The sequence below is a fragment of the Osmia bicornis genome, chromosome 4, assembly GCF_907164935.1.
Source record: "Osmia bicornis bicornis chromosome 4, iOsmBic2.1, whole genome shotgun sequence".
NCBI classification, from domain to species: domain Eukaryota; kingdom Metazoa; phylum Arthropoda; class Insecta; order Hymenoptera; family Megachilidae; genus Osmia; species Osmia bicornis.
The window spans coordinates 9567244-9591321 of NC_060219.1; the positions used below are offsets into that span (position 1 = coordinate 9567244).

At 40.8% G+C, this 24078-nt stretch overlaps 1 protein-coding gene across 2 annotated transcripts; it reads right to left on the reverse strand.

The window, feature by feature from the left end:
• Positions 1-1061: 1061 nt before the first annotated feature.
• Positions 1062-22285, reverse strand: LOC114874751 (beta-1,4-glucuronyltransferase 1). 2 transcript variants are annotated; one of them, XM_029184334.2, is made up of 4 exons: positions 22058-22285; positions 11785-12755; positions 11526-11706; positions 1062-4439 (listed from the first exon to the last, which is right to left on the reverse strand). In XM_029184334.2, exons 1-4 carry the CDS (start codon positions 22166-22168, stop codon positions 4233-4235), a joined length of 1470 nt encoding a protein of 489 aa, XP_029040167.1. In that variant the 5' UTR covers positions 22169-22285; the 3' UTR covers positions 1062-4232. The 2 variants fall into 2 exon arrangements, with proteins under 2 accessions (XP_029040167.1, XP_029040168.1); XM_029184335.2 differs by lacking the exon at positions 22058-22285 and adding an exon at positions 13713-13808.
• Between the last annotated feature and the right edge of the window lie 1793 nt (positions 22286-24078).

Genomic DNA, 24078 nt, shown 5'->3' on the forward strand with positions numbered 1-24078 from the left:
TATCGTTCAATATTGGCACAGAATGAAATCGGATTACTCAGCATTATGACAATTTCCTCTATAATGACCTGATACTGTTACATGTTTCTCATAGTCTCATCGAAAGCGATCGAGGTCGTTCAAACATTTGCTTGGCTGTTAGGGACCGATGGCTTAATTTTTGAAACTTAATAAAGAAGATTATCGTACAGAAAAGATTGAGTATTGTTGTTTCAATATTTTGCTATTTTGAAGACAATAAAGTTTCAACTGTTCATCGCTAACAGAGGAAAATGCAATACCCTATCGATATCCGTAGACATTCTTCGCGTTTCGATAAGTGCAACCACTCCACGTGAAAGAGGGTGGAAAAAAAATGTAATAAAGCACATTCTTTGGAAAGTTTACATACCACCTTAGCTGAAAACACTTGCCTGGAAACCAATATATCGAGAGATTGCAAAGTTTTCGTCTTTCGAACTTACATCGTGCTCCGTGGTGAAGTTTTCTAATTACCATCGGAAAATAGCTTTTCTATTTTCTTCTTACACCTAAGAATCTAATTTTGAATTAATAAGGGCGAGAAGAAAGATCAATAACAATAAGTCTGTGCTTTTTTACAAATCGAACGCGTTACGTGGGTTCTACTTGAACCAACGTGAAAAACAATCCACCTGCAGAAGCATTTGTAAACTCGACGGTCGTTGCAGCCGGAAAAAAAAAAACATTTATTATAAACTTTTTAGGTTTCCGAAAAGTACCGTCGCTCGCGTGCAATATACTGTACAATCACGAGAAACGCGAATATAAAAGTTGGTAAAACGTGAATATAAAACTTACTAAAACGTGTTTGAAAAAGTTTTACGATTGTTACTAGCGGTGTCCTGGTTACTAGAAATTTTTATTTCCACACACGATTTTTATTACCGTTCTTTGTGCATTTATGAAATGCACTGTTTATTGCAGTTTCGTGCATTCGCATCGCTCCACCTCTTTTTCTGATGAATTGCAAAATATTTCAATGAAATTTCGAAATAAAATGAAAAAATTGTTATTATGGAAGAATAGGTAATCCGTGTTGATACTTTCCATTAATTTATTCGTGTCTCATTCAACAGTGGTCGTCTCGTGTTACAATCGTTTTGGTTATTTACACATAATCCGTTAAAACATTATAATATACAATAACTCTGTGCTGTAAAATGTCTCGACTATAATTGTTACCAGTGGCGAATCTTTAAGCAATCGTCATTGCTGTACGACCGAGACAGCGAGAGTGAATCTTAACTCCCGAATAGTGAATGGTGCCTGATCAAACGATCCAGGTACCATTGATTAAAAACATGACGCTATATGCAAAAATCTGTTTGTCTCGTTTGTTCGAGGAACGTCCGAATAAAGGATAATTCGATAACATCCACGTGTGTCGTATAATAAATACGGTGGCAGTATCGCTAGAGGAAACAGGGGTAAAAAGATTTTCGTTATGCTTTCTCGCTGTTCGTGTTGTAGAGAACTTTTGAACGAGGACGTCAACCTTGTTTGTGTTTCACTTTAATTTGGGGATATTCTTTTTGATCAGGGATGCACAACCGGCGACCCTTAGGCGCTAACAGCCGTAGCTACGTAGGAATAGTTAAAAAATGAAAGAGGAGAACCCGCGACTTCCATTAGCCTGACTCGGTTATCCGATTTCGATGTGATTTTATTTTTAATCGCCACGAATAGGGAGCAGGAAAACCGAAAATCGAATCCAATGGATGGAAAATAAAATACCGTCCCTCAAAGCATTCTAAAAATTTTCAGTTTCCTTTTTTTTACGAGTTAAATATTAAAAGTTTCGATGGTCTCAAAAATAACACGCAGAGTATTTATAAATTGTTATAAAATTTTAATAGGATAATCAAAGCTACGTAATACATTCAATGCTATTCACATAAATTACTAATGATTCATAGTGCAGCTTCCATCGAATGAATTAGTTTGCAATAATTAAAATCAACATCTATCTTCTAATAATGAAGTATTAATGTTACTTAGTGCCAATTGTTTAAGTATTAAAAATCTTCGAAACTCACGATTCCTGCAGAATTACTTTTATTAACACTTCGATGGCTGGTACCGCTAATTAATGACTCTGATTAGGAAACTATAATTTAAAAATAATTAGTACAAGGCCGTAGGTTCGATGAAGCTCGCGGCCATCAAAGTGTCGAAATTCAACGAAACACTATTAACCCCATTCAAAGTACACGAATTTAATTACCAATCAATATCTTCGAAACGTCGATCATTAATGACCATGGCTGTCAACCTGTTAAAACAACCAATCAATAAAAAAATTGATTCTCGTCAGGTTAATTGCATTCGTTACAAGGCAACCTCGTTTCTCTTTCTTCGTCAATACCATTTCCCAACGAGATATCCTCTTACCGTGCTCTTCGAGGACACACTCGATAAAAGAAAGAAAGGGAAAAACACGAGGCCGGATCGATCTGAAACTTAAACGTCGTTCCCTCTTAAATCACGGACAGTTAACGAGCTGCGTTCGCTTAAGTTCCCCAGCCTCGTTTTCCCTGCCCGCTGCACGTGCTACGAAACTCACAGGCAGACATTTATTCCGCGATCCCGCATGCCAGTCTCTGATGACTTTGGGGATTCGTGAGTGGAAGCAGCAAGCGGGTTAGTTTCGTACGAGCGAATCGATGAACCGGAAGTACCTTCGAGTACACCACCATCCACGCTGATCGCGGTCACTTGATTGCCGGAATCTGCAGGAAAACTTCCCGTCTCTTCTTATTTCCCTCCACCTTCGCTTTCACCATCCTCGATTGCTGTCATTTTTCACCGACATCTGAATTTTACTTCGATTTCATATCGAACGATTTCTGGGATAATGGGACAAAAGCTGTGGAAACGGACGAGAAACGCATTATAGGGACAGTTAGAGTGGACTGTGATTGTAGTGGAACGAGCGAACCGGAAGTGGACTAGGATCGTGTCTTTTGACCGATCGAGGGTTTTACCGAATTAAATATTCTATGGACCTTTGCATAGTTCGTCCTGCTTCCCTTCATTCGTTAGGAAATTTATTGGGTATGGTTTTATTGTTTGTTGTTGTACGTCGATTGGTACTTTCAATATGAGATCAGATAAATTTTATAAAATCATTAGGAAAAATTTGGAAGTTTCTAAATTTAATACTTGAGAAAAATAATAAAACCTTGGACCCTAAATTACGGTGCCATTTCAACCATCGTGAAACTGAATGTTTTTCTTGTCTAGAACGATACGTGTGTGAGATTGCGAGCTCCGGCAATCTGACGTTGGACTTATCGTTTCGGATATACTCTGTCTCAGAGTTTCTCATTTGAGACGTCGATTTCTGTTAAGCCTTAGAGATATGATATGTCACCGATTGACCGGGACGGATATTGCAGAGTTAACCAATGAAAGATTATTATCGGTCAGGAACGAGGAAGAAACTACAATTTCAGTACCTTCATCGAGTATTTGAAAATCTATCTAATATACAAAACTAAATATTATAAAAATAATAGATCAGAATTTCTCGAAAATAAAATTGATGGTTTTTCTTTTAATAATGGAACTCTGTTAATAAAGTGGAGTAGAATGAGGACATAGAAATTTCACAAGTGTCGAAGCACGGAATAAGGTGATCGTACAGGAGATTATCTGGTCGATAACAATGACAATCTGTTATATTCTGTCCATTCCATCGAGTAATTTGCTATCGAGTATACACTCAAAATTCCCCGGGAAAGCGGAAAGGACTCGGACAAGCCGATAAAGCTTGGGCTGAATAACGGCCATTAGCTGTAAGTTAAACAAAACCATCATTTCCGGGACGATCAACCTTAAGCGGGCGAAGCCCTTCATTTTTCATGTCCCCCCCAGAAAGGCTGAAGAGACCACCAAACTCGTCGAACAATGGATGGATGAATTTCTGATGGCTGAAATAATCGTGCACCATCGGATGATTGGTGGAAGCACCAGACCAGCTCTATATATTCTTTCGCCTCAAAAGTTAATTATTATTAGAGTGTTGTGAGCTTCGTTATACGACGAGGAATAGAAAATATATAGAAAACCATTTGGTTATCCGAACAATGTTAGAGAACGATTGATAGAAGAAAAAAGGAGACGACTGTTATCTGAATTTGTCTGACGAATGAAAAGGACGGTGGTGAGGATCTCGCGATCGATCAGCGAAATCTCCGACGAACTTTTCGTCACTTGGCATTCTTCATCATCTTCAAAGGATCTCGCATGTACCGAGCAAAGACTTCCTTCTTAAACGTCTCGAAGTGCTTCCGGTTGGCACTGTTCTGTCGTTCCCGCCAGGCTGGCCTGGTTTTTCTAGTCTGCAGACCCCAATGACCAGTGAAAACCGGGGAAAGTACCTTGAATTGGTAACCGGCCACGTACATCTCGTACACCTGCACAGAGAATCAGGAATCGTTATTGAAATTCAACGTATTACCAACATTCTTCTATTTATATTCGCAAGAATAGGAATCGTCGAAAAGATTGCGATCAAATTTACTATTGATGTGAAATAGATAATAGAATCAATATGTATCAATTTGCAAACCTATTTGATAAACATTTGTATTTATATAATAATTCAAATTTTTTCAACGATTTCTTCTGGAATAATAAGTTTGTCGCGTCACTGAAAAATGTAAATATCTTCGAAAAGCTATGATAAGCTAAATGTTTCGGCCTGGCAGATTCCGCGAATGGAACGTTTCGATAACAAGCAGAAATCCCCAGGTCCGATTCGATCCGAGGTAACTGCAACCAGCCGAGACGAGATTGTGAACGGCAAACGAGTGAACCAGATTCTTTACGATCCTGCCTCGGGATTCGATGCTTCCTTGTTCGAATTTAAAATCCGCAGAGATTTGCTTGGATCGTTTCACAACCACGAAACAGCGTAAACGCGCCGCCATTTAAGCGCACGTATACGCGCGGGAAACACGTGAATAACACAAGAAACGATCCACGGGTTGTACTGGTAATTTTCATCTGCCTCGATATCAAATAACGACACTTTAATGGTTACTTTTTTATAGCGTAATAAATGTTGATGGTGGTTTAATAGGTTATCGAATATCAAATGGCCAATTTCGAAACGCAGGGTGCCTGAAGTATCCTAAAATTGCACCTTTGTTACGTCAATTTGAAACTCAATGTTTATAAGCTTTCGATTAATATTCTTGATATAAATGCTGAGTACAAGCAAACAAAACTGAACCTAGAAATCCCTTTGTTTCGCTTCGTGAAATCGAAAAGGTGTTCCCTAGTACTTGTATTCTTCCGTTTCTCACGACAAGCCGCAGAAACGGTGCAACTTCGCGAAACTGTATTATAGTCTTTCTATGGTTTGCAAGTTTTTATTGCGTAAACAGTTTCAAAAGTTTGCGTAAACGTCCCATAGATATCCCTCGGATAGTGACATTTCCATAGGAAACACCGTGTTTCCGGCGTTAGAATGGCAAGGAGGAAGGGAGTAAGGGGGTAAGGCTGGCAATCTTAGCCCGGGTCTGCCAACCCAGACAAGTCAGACAGACTTAACAGACAGGATCCGGTCCTGCTGTTACTCACTCGGGATACATCTTCGCGAATAATCGTACGTAACAATGGCAAGTGGTACGTGACGTTCTGTACGCGATTACTCGGGCTGAGATAACGTTAGGGTTGCACTTTGTCTATTGGCTCGTCGTTTCGTGGAAATCCTCGCAATTACACAATTTCAGAAATTCTTGCAATTTTTATCATTTTTCAAACTAGCCCTCTTGAAAAGTTAAATTTTTTAAAATTTATTTAATCCTCTATTAGCTTACGAACGCTTTCGATGCTGCAAATTTGCAAATAATAAAATGGTGTTTTAAAAAAGTACAAGAGATAGAAAATAATTTGATTAAGAGAAGATAACGAAAGTCGTCAGATGGCAGACGACAGAAGATTGGTCGTGATTAATGCAAAGGAACACCGCGTTTGCAAAGCGGAAACACATGTATGATGGTTCTGACAACGTCAAAAGGAATTGATAGACGGCATCTAATCTTCAGTTCCCTGTTTCCTAGACACGTCAGTGAATAATTACGCGCATGTGGCAACAACTGGTTTTCAACACGAGTGTTCCGTTGATTACACCAACTTCAAACGTGACACCGAGCCGAAATATCGTGGCACAATCTAACGATTATGCCTCTGATCGAATGTGACGAAATGAAAATTAAAGAATTAGAAATTTGATATATTAACGACGAAAAACTGACAAATAGCATAGTAGATTTTCTTTGTAAATTATAATAATTTACCAAACATGGAGAAGAGAAAAAACGAGTTGAAAATTATACTAAAATTGTCCCCGTCGACGTGGACACTTGTCCCGTTGATTAATAAAACTGAATTGTCCCTTGCAATATATATTCTACCCGATTATCCGTCTTAATTAGCCAGTGAACGAAAATTAATTCCCTTCGCAACGTTTCCCGCGGGTCACATTCTTGCGGCTGTCGGTGTAAAACATTTCGGTTAAAACAAGCGAGTCACAGGGCACCTGTTTGCCTCGAGTTTCAAGGGAGCACAACTTACATTAAACAACGTAACCAAGTTGACGTATCTTCCTAATTAGCGCGTCTCGGCGTTTTGTCAACGAATTCTATTTGTACGACCTGACTGTTTCAAATGATTGTACTTTCGTTGACTAAATATATCAAATGAAGATAAAAAATTACATATCCCACTTTGAAAGTCATAAAACAAACAGAACAAATATTTAATGGTAAATTTCGAATCTTCTGAAATTTTATCGAATTTAAACATTCAATTTCACAGATCTTTCATCCGAAATATCTACGAACCATCAAAGAACTTTTTTCTTGCCCCCTTTTAAACAAACAAGTAATTCTAATGTAACGCGATCGGTAAAGCTTTGAGGGTTTGAAATTGCGGTTACTAAACTAGCGAAACTTTTCAAAAGCAAACGGAATCATCCGTGGAATTCAACGCATCCAGAACCGCCGTTATTCCGTGGCGGTCCGCTCAAACGATATCCAGACGTTGTATTAATGTAAATTTACGCAATTTCTGTAGACGGTAGCCGGCGATCGTTCTTTCGTTTAGCCGCACCGAGCATACCCGGCGCGGTTTTGCTTGTTCCCTCTTGTTTCCAACCCACCAACAGGAATACAGAGATGCTGAACCATTCCCGTTGTACTCTCTGCTCGCACTAATCATTAACCTTCGTGCACCCACACGCGTGGAATACGGAATATCCTGTTTATTTATAGGTGTTCGTGCAACCGCGCGTATGTGTACGCGAACATGGCCAACGTTATCAAGCGGAACACTCCGGAAATTATTTTCGCTTCTAAAAGGAAGGCTGGATAACGAAAAACAGGGAACACAGTGTTACACAGCTTTCCGATTAGAAATTAGAAATTTTCATAAATTGTTAATGTACCGATTTAAACAATCGAACGAATAATAAAACAAAGAGGCATCATGGATGAAATACAAGGAGAATAGAATTCGCCATCGTGTTTCACATAGAGTATTGTACCTTGGATACGTGTGTTCGAACTAATTTCACGGTTCGGTATTGACAGAAACCACCATCGCCACCATGGACCATTACGATCATGACAGGCCACACTACCGCCCAACACTTTATTCGATATACCTGTGTTCCTGAAATTTGGCTGATTAAATTTAACGATAAGGGGATGAAGGTATTACCCTCGTTTAAACGATCTCGTCTGATCGAAATATAACACAGTCTCGTAGGAAATAATAAGGAAACATTAATTTCACTAAACAATTCCTAGAGTCTACTTAGGTACATCTATTTCTTGCTTCGCTAATCGAAATTCGATTCCGAGAGTAATGTAATTTCTATTCGTTAAGAATAACCATAAACAACCGATGAAGAGGTACAAAAGCGATTTTCCAAGAGAAAATCGTTTCTACCTTGCTACTTTCTTGCTGACTAGCGATTGCCCGGTTTCGAAACGGTGCATCCCTCTCATCAAAATTCGCTGATGAATACCACACGGAGATCAGGCATTAGGGTCATACGTGACGATGCATCCAAAGGAGCCAGCGGGTTTGGTAAACATTGGCGTATAATTTTTCCAGATAACGCCGGTGCCAAGTGAAAGCAGCCGGGACCGAAAAGTAAATCTGATAATTGAGTTTTATGCGATCGCACGTCGGTACAAATCCTCGCGAATAAAGCGTTCCAGCGTAACGTGTCTTTCCTTATCTTACATCCCCCGACAACCAAGGTAAACCGACGAATAAAACGTCAGCTGCTGAAAGAGCGAAACCCTTCCATTTCGATTCGAAAGAATAAATGAGGATCTCCGTGACATTTAAAATGCAAGGATTCGCGTGTGTCTGCACTATTATAAACGTTGGACGTTTTAATCGTCGTCCATTAAATCAGTAGTAGTAGTACCTTAATGAATAATAGAGATGTATTATAATAAAGTAACTGAAATAGAATGCATTGAATTCTTTCATCAAGATAATGGACCGTGATTATGATACATTTAACGATAATAATTTATAGATAATAAATATGAATTGAACAATAGATATTTTATAATAAGATTAATCGTAATGGTATCATTTACAAGGATCCATTATCGAAATTGAGGAATTCCTTGCTAATTATATTGTACATGTATCAACGATTTTATTAAAAAGCTTTATTAGACATCGGTTTCACGAGCACCCCCTTTAGATCTCTATTTCTTTTACGCTTAATGCATCCGCCATTATCGGGTAAATGCATTTGGAAAAGCTTCTCGCTGGAGGGAAGTTCACCGTGGACGGTAACGTCTTTATCGGAATCGAGTTAATTACAACATATCGATAACAGCTGCTATTAAACGAGTCATTTTACCCGGTTAATAAGCGACGGAAACAAAGCAAAAGAAATATCGTTAAAGAATGAAATAGGTACGCTTCGTTTCTTGCTAAGAACAAACGAACGAACAGGATAACGTATGATCCTGCTTATTTTATTTCGTTTACTTCCACTTCGTCTTGTTTCGTCTGATTTGCTAATAAAAATAGCAGGCTGTTAAGGGTTGAATTTCATTCTCTATTCATCGCGAGACGATAGACTTGGAAATAACATCGTGCTTCGTTTCCTTTCAATGTATTCGATTCTATTGAAAAGCGGCCCGATCGACGAGCCTCGAAGGTAATCGTTCAATCGACGAGGCCAGGTGAGCCTATTCGTTTTCTTTATGTTTTATTCCTGGCCTAGCATCTCCAAGTTCGCGTGTCTCCCCGCCATCGCGTCCAATCAATTTCGTAGCCGATCGTAAAATCAATCTTCGAAATGAACGTCGAAAGGTCAATATTGAAACGAGCCGCTCTGAAATTCATTGAGACGCTACTCGACTTGTTGATAGCGTAATATTTTCAAGTGTGTCGTGCGAGACGATCTTCGCTCGGGAAAGGAACGTTACCTGTTGATATAACCGTTCTCTGCTAAGAAAGATAGATGTAAATCATGGATAAACAAGGCGACGTTGAAAATTTTATATAATTATGTTCTGTGAAATAGTAAAATTCATGATACACGCGTAATTATATCGCGGATAACAAAGTGCACGATAATCCGTTAAGAAACTCGTTGTCTCGGCGATCGCATTCACGAGGGTGCCTAATTGTCGAAACGAGCGGAGAGAAAACACGCGGGAACGGATCAGCGAACACGAAAAAGCTGGGGAAACCGTTTCGAATGTGTCTGGGCTCGTTTGCGAGGCGCCGGAAACGTGTTGCTCTGGCCGGAGGCGGCGAAACAACGCGCTTGCGAAACGGGCTGGAGCGCCGCGACGCGACGCGACGCGCGACGGGTGGTAGGTTGCATCCGCGGGAATGGAAAATAGAAGGAGAGGCAAGGGTGGAAAGACAAAACGGGATAAACCAAGGTGCACGAAGGTCGAGGGGAAACCGGTTGCTTGACGAAAGAATGGCGCGACAGGATTGTATTGGATCAAGGGGTTGGAGAGAACAGGGCGAGTACAACAAGAGGGTAGGAGAAGCGAACGATATCCATTCTCATTCCTCCGTGGGGAGTGGATGTTGTACGAACGAACCGCAGGGAAGACGCGAATACCAATGTACAAGGGCCACGTAGCCCTCCGGACGGGGAACGTGTTACGCTTGCAACCTAACACCAGTTCGCATTCACCCCTCTATATACACGTATGTTTCCTAACGGTGTGTTATCCACGGTACGTGGCCATGTAGATTTACACCCGTTTTATTGCCGAAGCCGTGGCATACTTCGTTCTACGAATACGGCTAAGGTAGCTATGCGGCGCTCGGATTTTCGCCGCATGATGGAATTTCGTTATTTCCGACAGAGAAACCCCGCACGGGGTTGTTTCGCGAACGTCAACGTCATTGGAAAAAAACCTGGACGCGTTATCCGCGCGTGTAACGCCTCTACGCGTGTCACTTTTCTTTTATCTCGCGTTTCCTCGCTGAATGTGTCTCTGACGGAACGTTGACAGTGATCGGTGTTCCAAATCCAAGAATAGCAACTTGTAATATGTTCAACTCCGATTCTCTGATTTAGATTGCAAGAATTTTTCTTATTTTTATAGAAAATGTTATTGTAACAATGCTGGAATACAATAGAGTGTCAGATGTATAAAAAAACTTACTGTTTCTAGGTGTGTCTGACATATACTAGTTTATACTACTGCGCGCTCAAACCCGTATCATATTCAACTCTGATTCTCTAATTTAAATTGCAAGAATTTTTCTTATTTTTATAGAAAATGTTATTGTAACTATGCTGGAATACAATAGAATGTCAGATGTATAAAAAAACTTACTGTTTCTAGGTATGTCTGACATATACTGGTTTATACTACTGCGTGGTCAGAGTTACGTGCCAAGGCGCTCTCTGTTCGCCACCTTCGATTAGATCCAATCGTATTAGAAAAGCTTTCAATTTGGTATAACAATGGCGAGTAGCAGGATGTTCACGTAAATTGTTAATGGGTGTAGAAAGTAGAGTTTGAAACACGAATTACCCAGTGCACTATTACTAGAACGTAACATCGATGTGCAAACGTTCGATTAGACGGCGCGGGGATGTGTCAAGTTTAAATTGAATAATGTTTGTTCTCCCGAAATGAGCCTCCATCGCGCGATAACGGCGGCAATGATAATATGTAATTCAATTAATGTCTCCAGGGTACGAGATTTGCTTCGACGAGTTTCGGACTACCAAACTACCCCATGTTCCTCTCGTGTCCCTGTTCAACACTTCCTGCTATTTCTCTGTTTCCCACGGACATAGACGAGTACGCCGTTCACCATGTTTCCCGTCTGCCATTCGAATATGTATATTTTTTTCATGTTTCGATATTGCATGCTCGATACATATCTAATGAGTTTTCACTGCCGTAATTTGAACTTCCAGAATTGTCATTTCTCAACTGACAACGCGTTATAAAATTGATATTTTCAACGCGTACCTGAGTATTTCTCGTGTATCCGTATCCCATGAACCTCTCGTCATGGGGTGGAACAATGTCCTTCGCCACGTAGAAAGGTTCGTAGAGGAATTCGAAGTTGGTCACGTCGTGGCTGATGTACACCTTGCCGCTCCTTACGTTTTCATCATTTTTATGATTCGGAACGGTGTCCAGTATCCACCTAAAGACACAGAATTATTTATTTTAGTATTTATTTAGTATCGAGTATTTTAAGCAATCTGTTGAAACGATTGCATACCTGGTGAAATTGGTGGCGAACTGATTGTGAATGAAGACCTTCTGATGGAATGGTCTGGCCAGCCCTTTTCTCGCCAACCTGACCAGCTCCGACTTATTCTGAGGAAATCTGACGCGCGAGTCCAGCTCGTACGTCGGTATCACGTAGGCGCACTTATCACAGCTATCAGTTCTCAGGAACTCGTCGAGAGCCCCGGTCAAATTGTAGCTCGGCACAATATCGACGTCTGTCAGGAACACGTACTCGGACTGACAGTTCTTCCTGGCTAGATTCCTCATGTGATTCTGAGGATAGACGTTGTGTATCCTCCAGTTGGTCTGCTCGTTCGAGATCCCGTTCATCAATTCGTTCAATGTTCCTTCCGGTTTGGCACAATCCACGTTATCGGGCAGTTCGTGTTCGAAAGGTTGTTTCTTCGGCGGTCTACTCTTTGGCACGGCCAAGGAAAAGCTCACCCTTTCTCGGATAGGTTCGTAACATCTTCTAAGATAAACCAGGTACTTTTGAAGAACTTCGAACTCTTCGTCACCGGCTGCGTACAAGGCCACCGACATCGGACCCGTCCATTGATGGGCGGCCTGTACCAACGAGTGCAACTTCTCCACTGAACTTTGAGTAGCCAGACAAACGCGATAAGCTTGCGATAATTCGACGAAACTCGAACCCACCAAAACGTGGTCGAACGTTCGAAACATTCTACGTGCATCCCATCGTCCCAGCTTTACGTTCATCTTCAAGCTGTTCGCGTCAGCTGGTAACGCCGGCTGGTAATCCTGTGTTACGCATTCTGACTGTTGCTCTTTGATTAGGGTGCCAAGATTCCATTCGGTTATGACGTTTGATTCCATATCTCTGGGCACATCGTTCGGTACACAGGTTTCTGACTGCAGCAACAGGAAAGTCAGCAGCATATTCGAGATGGCCAGAACGATCACGCTCTTCAGACTGAGGTTCCATGGTCGACATCCAAACTGAATAGAAGAAACAGTTCCATTAGTATCTGGTAAGTTTGTACAATGAAGAAATAGATACAACGATTTATTAATGATAATTTTAAAAGGACATCTAATTTTGATCCCGAGGGAAGAAAATTGAAACGGAAATGTTGAATCATTTATGTTATACGACTCTGAAAGGTCGAGCGTAATATGGCTGCGATTATAACTTTGAAAGTTGCTAACTGAGTTTCCAGGCAAAAATCATGCTACACCTGTTCCGCCGCAAAACATCGTGTAAACAAGTATTACGATAAGAAACAAAGTCCTTGGTAATGGTGTATTGAATCTGTCCGAAGCATAACCGGTGTTGCTTGTTTTATCACCTTAATTACCAGGTCGTCAGTTTGTTACTGTCAGTAGCATTGCAGAAATAAAACGGGGAAGTTAACATACTATTAAGGGATGTTATTTTATCCATTCTAATTATTAAACTTCTTTACTCTCGGTTATACTCCTCGATTTCTTAAGATAAGAGAATTTATAATTAACTGAATTGTATCACAGAAATTAATTTTTTAATTTAAACTATGTTCTTATGTCAGTGTATAATACCTTATGCAAAAGAAGTACTCATTCTCTGTTCATGGCAAAACTATTCTCTGCTCATGTATTACCTCGACAGTTGGTTCACAGCATTGATTTTGTAATACAGTGATTAAAAATGATTATCAATCCGATGAACGCGATGAAACACCGACAGTTAGATGCTCTTGGTGTAAGAAAGCATTTTATTTAAAACATTTTTTTCATGAATATCACTTCTGCGACAAATATGAATATTAAGTGAATCATTTTGTAAACTGCATGCATCTTATAAAAGACTCAGATTATAAATTTATACCATGTACAACCTAATATACACTTGAGATATAATTGCACCAATCATGTTACTAATACCGGAAATGAATTTACATTTATTATATTAATTACCATCTTCATCGCATATTAATACTGTGAGATTTGAGGGAAATCGATTCGCGATGGTAGGTAAAATATAATTTATTATAACAGCAGTTTTTCTCTCGATGCTCTCTTCTCAATGTCTCAACTCTGAATCACTCTTCTCGCAATGCACGCAGCGTCCCATATCGCTTTCTCATACACACTCACACACACATTCATAAAGATAACAAACTAATTGGGTCGCGGTGTCAATTGCCCCGCGCCCGCCTGGTCCGTCGTCCCACAATATTTCGTGAGATAACTCATTTTTTATAAGTCATACTATTTAACTTTTACATCAATAGCTTTTTCCATATCTCTTACCAAATTTAAGACGTAACTCGTCCCAATTACGTGACGCACTTTGTATCTTCAGAAAGCTATAGTAACTTTGTTTTTCGGAGCTAATAAAAAATACAGAGTATTAGTCAATATTCTGAGTGAATGCAAATAATTTAAATAAATAAATATCTCACACATAACTTATATAAACATTAAGGTCGCTACATCATACACTTCCGGTGACTCGATTCCTTCGATATCCGTTTCAGTGAATTTCCTTAAATGTAGGCTGCGCGATGAGAACGGGTACATACCTATGTATATCGCATCAAACGAGGATTCTTATGTATGCACGATGCATTCTGTCATCGAATATCTGTTGGATCGATGCAACAGATGTTACGGAAAACTCAAGGATATTCAATGAATAACGCGGCAGGAATATCTTTGAATGCAATTATAAGTATTTTAATCCGTTCCACCGAAATCTATTTCAACAAGAAATAAATCAAGAAATAAACATCTCGATCCTTTCAAGATAAAATGAAATATCCTCCATGATTTTTAACTTAAACATTGTTAATATTAAAAATACCACGTCTGAGATAGTGATACGGGACGAAATCCACGGGGACTTTTATAAAATTGCATTTCAGAGAACAGAAAGAGTAAAGGAGGAGGGTAATCCGCAGAGACTGCGAGGTTTAATGAAGTTCTACTATGTAAATAGTACCTTGCCTCTTGCACGATAGAATTTCATTAAACATTCAGTTCATAAAGATTTTACTTCAACCACGATGGAAAACCAAATCAATTGAGACAGTCATCTTGCAATAAAACCCAAGTATTTTACACAGAATGCATGCCATCGGATTAATTCTAGAAATACATTAATGCTGTTCCGAAATCGTACGATCTACAGATTTGTATTTTAAAATTAATTTAATTCTCTGTCTATGGTATATTCATTTGTACACGTGTTTTTCGTTCGATAAATATTATCATATCTCCCGAGATAGTATTTTCATTTCATTCCGCTGCTTTTTGCTCGCAAGGAATTGCGGTTCTTCGTCCACGCGATTCTTCATTTTAGAAATTCACGTTTATTTTAATTACTCATTCATGATATCATCAGATATCGTATGCATCTAATAATTTGAGAAAAAAAAAAAAAACTGTTTCCGATGAAAAAGAGATAGTTGTAGAGATGGATCGTGGCACTCGTAATAATAGCGCAATTACAGAGGTAAACGGAAGAAACAGATTGTCGGTGTTGTAGAGCAACCACCAAAGTGCACGGCTGAATTCCAGCTGGAATCCGGTGAAATTTCGCGTGGAAACAACGGCCAGAACGATAATGGATCGCACAACTTTGCAGGGTCCGTTAAAATCGAGCTCATATATAAACCAGCCAGTCAGAATGGGTCGAGTGTTTAATGAGCGAAATACTGGTTCGCACCTTTGGCAGGATAATCGCCACCTCCAATAATACTATCTTCACTGAAATCGTGCGAAACGTCGTGCTAGTTTTGTAACTACGATCGTCTATGCGTTATACAATTCTATTTAGGAACAATACGCGGATGTGCTCTATGATATATACCGGGGATCATTCCATTACTCTGTTCGAAGGAAACTTAGGGGTACTAGACATCGGGGTTAAAATTTTTCTTTTTTAATAAATTTTAACAGAGATTTTCAGCAACTGGAGGGGAAAATTAGAAGGAAAATAAGGAAAAGACAGGACGGGGACACGTGTGCGGAAAGTTTCTACAACGTCGTTCGGGTTACTTTAACACGGCAAGTTTCCTTCGCGTACTGCGTTCACGATCCTAAGGAGAAAAAAAGAAATGGCGAAGCCGGTCGCGTCCGTAGCAGCTGGGATTTTTACAAGCCGAAACTAACCTCCCGTACAACTGTGCACTGTACTGTAAAACGCGAGAAAATTCCGACCGCGGCTCGGTACTACCTGAACCTCGAGAGCTGTTTCCGTCGCATTTACGCAGACGTATTAACTTATTCTGACGCGACGCGGAAAAAAGAAAGGGGAATGAAGAAGAGAAAGAAGAAAGAAAGACGGACGTCTCCATATTTAGACTACGCTATTTATTTGCATACTGTTTGCGGAATATTCGTTTGCATATTATTACCCGTGACGAAACTCGACCAGGGAATAATGTACGCGCACCGTGTATGAACAAGTGCACCTCAGACGGACCTTCAATATTTTTTAAATAATCCCACCCTAATTAATATTAATATTTGCAAATTGAATATTCAGGATAATTGATCGATGATGTTTATTTTATCGTGGTTTTATCGAATTTCAATCATTTATTTTGTAAATATTAAATTAATGTTTTTGAACGATGTTATTCAATTTTTTCTAATTTTAAAATAATAATAAAAAAAATTGATGGAAATAGTAAATAAGAGATGTCTTGAAAAGATACTTTAACAATAAATATCTTTCTCCCAGATACGAAGGCGAAGCAATATAAAATTTGTTTTCACGTCAATAATGTACGCAAATATTTTATCTTGCTTTCTACGCTTTACACGAGAAAGGGATTTCCAAACATCGACGACTGCCATTAACACGGCAAACAAGTGAAGCGAAGACGCGTTTTTGGAGCTGAAAGGATAACATCATCCACCTTTAATCATCTTCATCTCGAAAACATGGGATCGCAACAAGGCTACGGGATAGGAAGAAACGGTAGAAAGAGCATGATTGATTATGCAAACACGTTGTTATTACTGATTCAGTGTATCCTGTGTGCGGCCCGTGTACTACGGCCTGGCAAATGTGTGCACGTTACACAGCTAACCCATTATCAAATTGTGTACTTGGGCTTTCGTTAGGTCACACACGAACCACAGTGCAGGCTTTACCGGTACTGAATGTACGATGCAGGACGAAAGCTTGAAAGCACGATTCACCATACCGGTTCCTCCCGTTTTCGTGCGGAACTCTATCCTTCCTGTAATCGCAATTCCAGCGTGTAACGAACAGTACAGGAAATGCATTAAACGATGTTAAAGCACGGTATCAAGCTTTAATAGATCAAAGGATTTTCGGTTGGGAATAGACAAAAGAGAACGATATCAGCATTGAATTGTAATGAAAATAAAATTTTTCCATTAACGGCTTTCATTTAAGAGTCCCTGTTTGTAGACGTTCTCAGTGTTGCTGAATAGTTGATATAAATGTAGAGCTTTGTTGCTCGTTTTCGATTTACTCGTTAAGACGGGACGAGGAAGGGATGCACTGGTAGGAAGTGTGTGGAGGTCGAGAGAGATAAAGTGGTTGAATCAGCAGGAGAAAGAGATAACGGTGGGAAGGAGTTAAAGAAACATCGTAGGCTGGAAAAGGAGGAAAACTGGTGGGAAGATGGTAGCAAGGGATAAAGGGTAAATTCCGCCTTTCAATTTTCCTACAGTCCCATTTTACTTCTAGTTCAGTGCCTGTATGCCGTTACCGTCGGTGCAACGTTCGCGGCAACGTAACTTAGCCCAGAATAAACTGAATACGATTCATTACGGCAACTCCAGCCGTTCGACCACCCATCAACCCATCCCTGTATCCCTTTCCTGTTTCATCGCCCTACAATCTTCGTCCCTCCGTCTCTCTGACGCGCAAACGAAGCGTCGAAGGCGGCGTCGTTGAAAAGCTGAGAATTGGAAATTCTTTGAAACTCACCCCTCCTTTTCCCGTTCATCCCTCTTTCTCTCGTTCCTCGGGGTTGAAACGACGCGGCCGATCTCTATGCCTTCAACCTCTCCCGACTCGAATACATCCGGTGAAAGGGATATTGGAAAGAGATGCGGTTTACGATAATAAACGAATTGCGCCCATACCTCAGCCCACTTTACTACCGGCTAGATAAGCGTACGTGCGTATTATCGAACCGACGAAAAATACCCGAGGCTCTAACGATATCGTCACGGAGATTTCGCGGATCTGCCGAGTCGAAAATGTTCCAAGATTCGGGCAACGATTTACCACCTTCGTTGCCACCGTGAAAATGATAACGCGTACGATAAGATGTATAGAAAGTTTAATTATTAACAATGATAGTGGCTATTCAGAATTTTAATTACCTAATCAAAAATGAACGTCACTGACTCGAAGACTTTCGTCTATGGACGAAACCTTCTTGGCCACTAAGCTAATTGCAAACGTTCAATTCCAGATGTAATAAAAAAAAAGAGAGAGAGGAAAATAGGAAAACGGAAAAAATAATTAGCCAACCTCGATGGAATCTCGAAAAGGAATTTCTTTTCATAGCTGGAAGTCAGGCATAACTGTCGTAGTCCGGAAAGCACGAAAGCCACTTTTGTCGAGTGGTGAACCGCTGCAATTAAACGACTGCCCTTCTTTCGTCTCATCCCCTCCCCGAAAAACTCTCTACATCCCTTGCTTCTTCTTCTTCTTCTTCTTCCTCTTCTTACGTCTTTACGCGATAATTAGCAAGTCTTCAATTTTCCCCACCGGTGCACGTATTTGCTTTGCATAACTACCGAGATAATTAAACAAGCTGTGATTCTCGGATCTGCCAGGAACAGACCGGCGCCGGAACCGGAAGAAACGGTGGAAAAAGAAAGCGGGCACTGGCTTGGCTGTTGTGAAAACACGCGATCTTACGAATCCCGTGTCTTCTGTCCCGGCCATTCCATTTCTGGAAGTGTAAATCGTGTCAAGAGAGCGGAGCGCGTGCTTCCTCGCCGAGTAATTAGCGAGCTTTGTCGTGCACGGAAACCGAGTAGCCGGATGACGTTCTAAAGAAGAATGCAGAAGAGATTGTTGTTCAACTCTGATGCCACTTATCGCGAAACACGCACTCCTTTTGAAATTATTAACCCTTTCTTTCGGATATTAATTCTTCGACTATAGAATAGTCGACTATAGATTAGTGATCCCCTTCGATAATAAATGAAAAAATGTGCAACGAAAACTGTCGGGCAGAGAAATCTTCCTGCGGTGAAATAATTTCTATTACAAACAGGAAATAACGAGCTTAAAAGTATACCCTGACCTACCGTAAAAACCTTCGCCGCGTATTTATACGCGCACCACATAAATTGGCGGTTGAACAGTCGAAAAAAATATATTTCCCGCCGGTCAGGCGAAAACAAATAGTCGTACGACTCGCTTAATGAAAAGCAAACGTAATTAACCGGTGCCCGATGCGCACGAAAGTAAGTAAAATGCTCCCTATTTAAGAACCTCCTCGACTTGACTGCTCGTTACTCTAAACTTTCCTCCTGTCCACCCTTTTGCCGCAATTTCATTCAGATATTTCAATCGATATTAATATTCATTTCAACGATGTACATTGAGAATTCTTGATACGTTCGAAAATTTGATTAACCGATAAAATAGAAAGAGAATAAAAATGCGAGCACGATTCGATGACGGAATAGCACTGGACGGATTGAAAAAAAAAAAATAAATAAATGAATGTTCCGTGACGAAAACGTGAAACGTCAAGAAAATAACGGAATGAGTGGATGGAACATCAGACGATGTCGACGTGTAATTCGACGTTTTCGATGTTGTACATCCAGCAACGTCGATCCCGTTGAAATCGTTCGGAAACGATGAAACAATATAGCTCGATCGCCGTTGACGGGCTCCCATCGAAAACACTTGGAAAATGTATTGAAAACACTCGAAAATGATTGAAATCAAACAAGTTACGGGGTGAACAAGAGAAATCTATCTAGCACGTCTACTACACACCGTGGTATCACGCGTACGTATACCTGATCGAACGAATGATTTCGGTTACCCCCGTCCACCAGTCAGAAATACTATCTATGAGACGAATAAATTGCGCCTATCCATGCTGATCGGGAACACTCGATCTCTCAATATTCCAACTGCAAACTGACCGATAATTTATTGATTGTAAATTGTTCGTGAACTCGCGATTCCCATTTCTATTCTTTATTTTTATTCTATGACGAAAACACTAGAATTCGAATATTATATTAATATCCATATGATAAAAATGAAAATTAGATAGGTGCGTTGAATAAGCAGACAACTTAAGTAGTATAATCAGTGTATAGTCAGACGAGTCGACGAGCGAATTGAAAACAACTCACGAGCGGACGAGTAGCGGATTGTGAACGTTCTAACTGAAAATTTTCTATCATTAGAATATCATATTTGCATATTTTCCAAGTTCCATTATTTTTTACACTCCCTGTAACTCTAAAACGAACACCGTGGTTCGCATTAAATAACGCGAAGCTTAAAAAGGTAATATCACCAAGGGGTATGATTTGCAAATCTAATGAAATCCGTTTTTTAAAACGATCTCATTTTTTAAAGCAACCTTTTACAAAATTATTAAAATAATCCTAGCTGCCGGTTGATTCGTTCAAACGTATTATTCTCTCGTTAAGCAAACGGTATTAAACGAAGAGCAAACATTCAAACGGGAGAATTTTCAGCAGCATTTTCCCCGGCCGGAACGGGTTTTCCCTTTTTACGTCTAGCCGGTGCACGGAACCGCGAAAAACACAGGTTTGCACTTTCACCGTGTTCCATGCATCGTGTAAGTGGCCATTGATAAACGGCAGGCAAGAACTCGGCTCGAGCAAGAAAGCAATTTCGTCGAGGCTCCGTTTCACACAGCCTCCGCAAATTTCCACTCTCCCACGGACCGTGAGCAATTTTCAATCTAACCCTCATTGTGCCTGTTCACGATGCCATTTGCGCTTCGTTTCTGCCTGTAATTATATCGACGATAGACGACCATTCCGTTTGCCTCGCTGACCACAATAATTGGCTACGCCAACGAGGATACACTTTGGCGTAGTTGCTGCAGAAATATACCGGGCTTGCCAATCTAATGGATTTGGAATGAAAAAAAGGACACGTGTTTCGTTCACGTTTCACTGATTTGAATAATAGCAAGACCGATTAGGAGTTGGTAAGAAATCCTAAAATTCCGAAAAGGTCATCTGTCGATGGGATAAATTTTTACCCCTATCAGAAAATGGAAAAATTATGATCAGAAGAAGTGAATTAGCAAAATATAAAAGTAATCCGCCCTAATCTGACGTTGTAGGGGTTGAAGATCTTAATAGCGATCGTTAGCTTGCTCGAAACAACTCGATTACAGAAGCCAGCCTGGTCTGGCGCGTTATGAAAAAGAGATGAATATGGAAATGGAAAGGCAATGGATAAACGAGAGGGAATAGGAAGAAAGGAAGAGGGAAAGACAAGATAATTCTCATTGTTCAACAGTGGACGCCCTCGAGGCGTCCGCAACTTCAAAGCCATTCGGCTCTCCGTAACTCTCATCGAACCAGAGTCCGGCAGTTAATGAACTACCCTTCGGCGTTACAATGTATGTAGGCAGAAGTGTACTAGTCGTCTATGAAGCCAGGCCAAGTGTCGGAGAGGATCCATTATCCATTTACATAAACGGCCACAACCAGCCGGCTAAGGGTTTACGCGTCTCGCTGAACCCTCAAGAATTTCTCCCAATTCCCGACAGATTAATACTAGATCGAACTGCAACACATTTTTCTCCGTCGATTGTTTAATTAAAATTTTCGTTTTAAATAAAAGGTAGGTCCTTATTAAATTCCTGATAGTATCGTAATAGAATCAGTGGCACAGCTATCAATCTGATGAATTTGCCTGATAAATAATCGTTTATACTACTAGCTCGCTATCATTATCAGTTCCACGATTAACCCTTTTCTCCAAGAGTTATCCAAGGAGTACGAGTCTACAGTACCGTATAGTCCAGGCAAAAACAAAGAGAAAACACGAGAGGCGCCACTGAAACAAGGTCACGCATAAAGGGTGCAACAATAGCCACGTGAGCACAGTGGCATCGTCCATTTCCTACAGCAGCGACATCTCGCACGCGACGTTCGTTGGGGTAGTTGCACAACAACAGTTCCGGGGAAGTACGTACGCGTCGCGATATCCATGAATCTTCGACAATATCGCGTTACAAGATCATCGATTAAGAAGATGCCGTGGACGATTCGGAATGCGACGAAACAGGAGGATCGCTCACCTGAACCATTGATGTGTGTTGGCACGCGAGACAGACCTGGCCGGCTGGCGGCAGTCTGATGGCGAAATCAGTCCGTGCCAACCTCTGCCGTTGAACTCGCGTCCCGTACATTCAGCATCCGGTACCGTTGCGACACAGCTGCACGCACGTATGCACGCACGTGTGCACTGTTTCACCACACTACCACGACCACGCCCACGTGCCCAGCGACTTTTCCTGGTTCGCTTAGTGTCAGAAGCCAGCTAGTGTCTCGAACCACCGTCAGGGGTGCTGCAGTCCCGCGACAACCACGGCGGCGCGAATGCAACCCCCGGAAATCGATTATTCCGACGCTCTCCTAGGGTTAATCTTAATCTGACCGCGATAAATCTATCCGAGATGCATCGCTAATTTGCGCCCACCACCTTCTAACGCAGTAATCCGCGAGAAAACTCGATCCTGCCGCGGCACGCGTTGCGAAACTATCAACTTCCGTATCGATTCCGTGTACACGGATTTCAACGCGCTCCACGATTAAACTACCACCGAGGGGGGGTTCTTTAAAAAGTTACCTTTGAAATTGAAAAATGTATATATCAAGAGTTGTTAGTTTTAATTAATTAGAAGTAGAAGCAAATGTCGAGGTGGAGACGGGTGTTTGGTTCCAAGTTAAGTTTCCACGATGAGTACCATCGTTGTAAGAATGCCTCCTTTAAACCACTCGCTTCGGTAATGGAGATTAAGCGTTGACGAAATGTTTATCGTAGAATCTGGATCAAGTGTCACCACGCTAGAGCGTCGACCAGGGTGGAGAAGACTGTTTAAAATTCGATTTCAACGGCTGATACTTTCACACGTGACTTTCGCGTCGATACGTAGCTGGGAATCCTATTTTCCTCGATCCTTCGAGTAAACCACCACCACGTTCAATTTAACTTCTATTCAACGTTTAAAACATTGGACAAATTCTATCGTATTTGTATTTCTTTCTGCTATCTCGAAGATAACACGTTAAAACACGAACTCGATAACAACGTACCGCGTCGCGGAAATTAAATAGCCGCATCAGCATCCAACTTTTCACTGTTGCTGCCCAGCGCGCACGGCTGGCCAAAAATTTTGCCAGATTATTGCGAAAGATAATTAACGGAGTTGTGCTCTTAACGAGGCGTTCCAAAAGAAGGACTCGGTTGTACGGTATAAAATTGCTTTTTTCTTCTTTTCTTCTCCTCCTTTTTTTTCTCTCTTTTTCACGGCAGGACTACGTGCACGCGCTTACTTATTCATGAGAACGCTCGCGGTATACAGGACGTTTCATAACTTGTGGAACCCACTATACTTGCAGATGTATACAATTCGTATATAAATGATATTTGATAAGTAGAATGATCCATAGAATTGCCATGGATCATCTAACCGTCCACCACAAAAATGTGACTCGCGTATTATGAATGAACCTGTACAAGAAAGCAAGAATAAGAAAAAGAGGTCCTTTCAATTCTTTTTCGGTGGTTAATCCGACGAATGATCGTGGATAAATATAGTCTCCGTGGATTATGTCCGTGTCGTGGATCCTTGATACGACTTAAGGGGACCACGTAAGCGGCATTCGGCTCGTCGTACGATACTCGAAACGTCAAAAAGCGTTGAATAATTTCTGAATTCACGGGGACAAGGTACGGGTGTACAGGTTCCCCGGTGTATCGTACGGTCTTGTTGCTGTATGAATGGAAAAGTGTAGGCAGTTATGCGTGACCAGCCGTATAACCGCCCCTGTGGCGACTGGTATATCGACACGGACCAAGCCAGCCCAACCGGCCAAGATAACATCCAATGAATAACTTACCTCGATGGAATTAAGTTTAAATATTTCATTCGCTGACTAATCCCCAAAGATCCGCCCTGTAGTTTATTCGCAAGTACCTTTTGTTGCGCTAGCAAGAAACAGAGTGAAAAACACAATGACTTTGCTGATAGAAGGATCGATGGAGGAAGCCGATTTATGCAAACGATTTAGTCATCCATATGCGCTGAACGTTCAA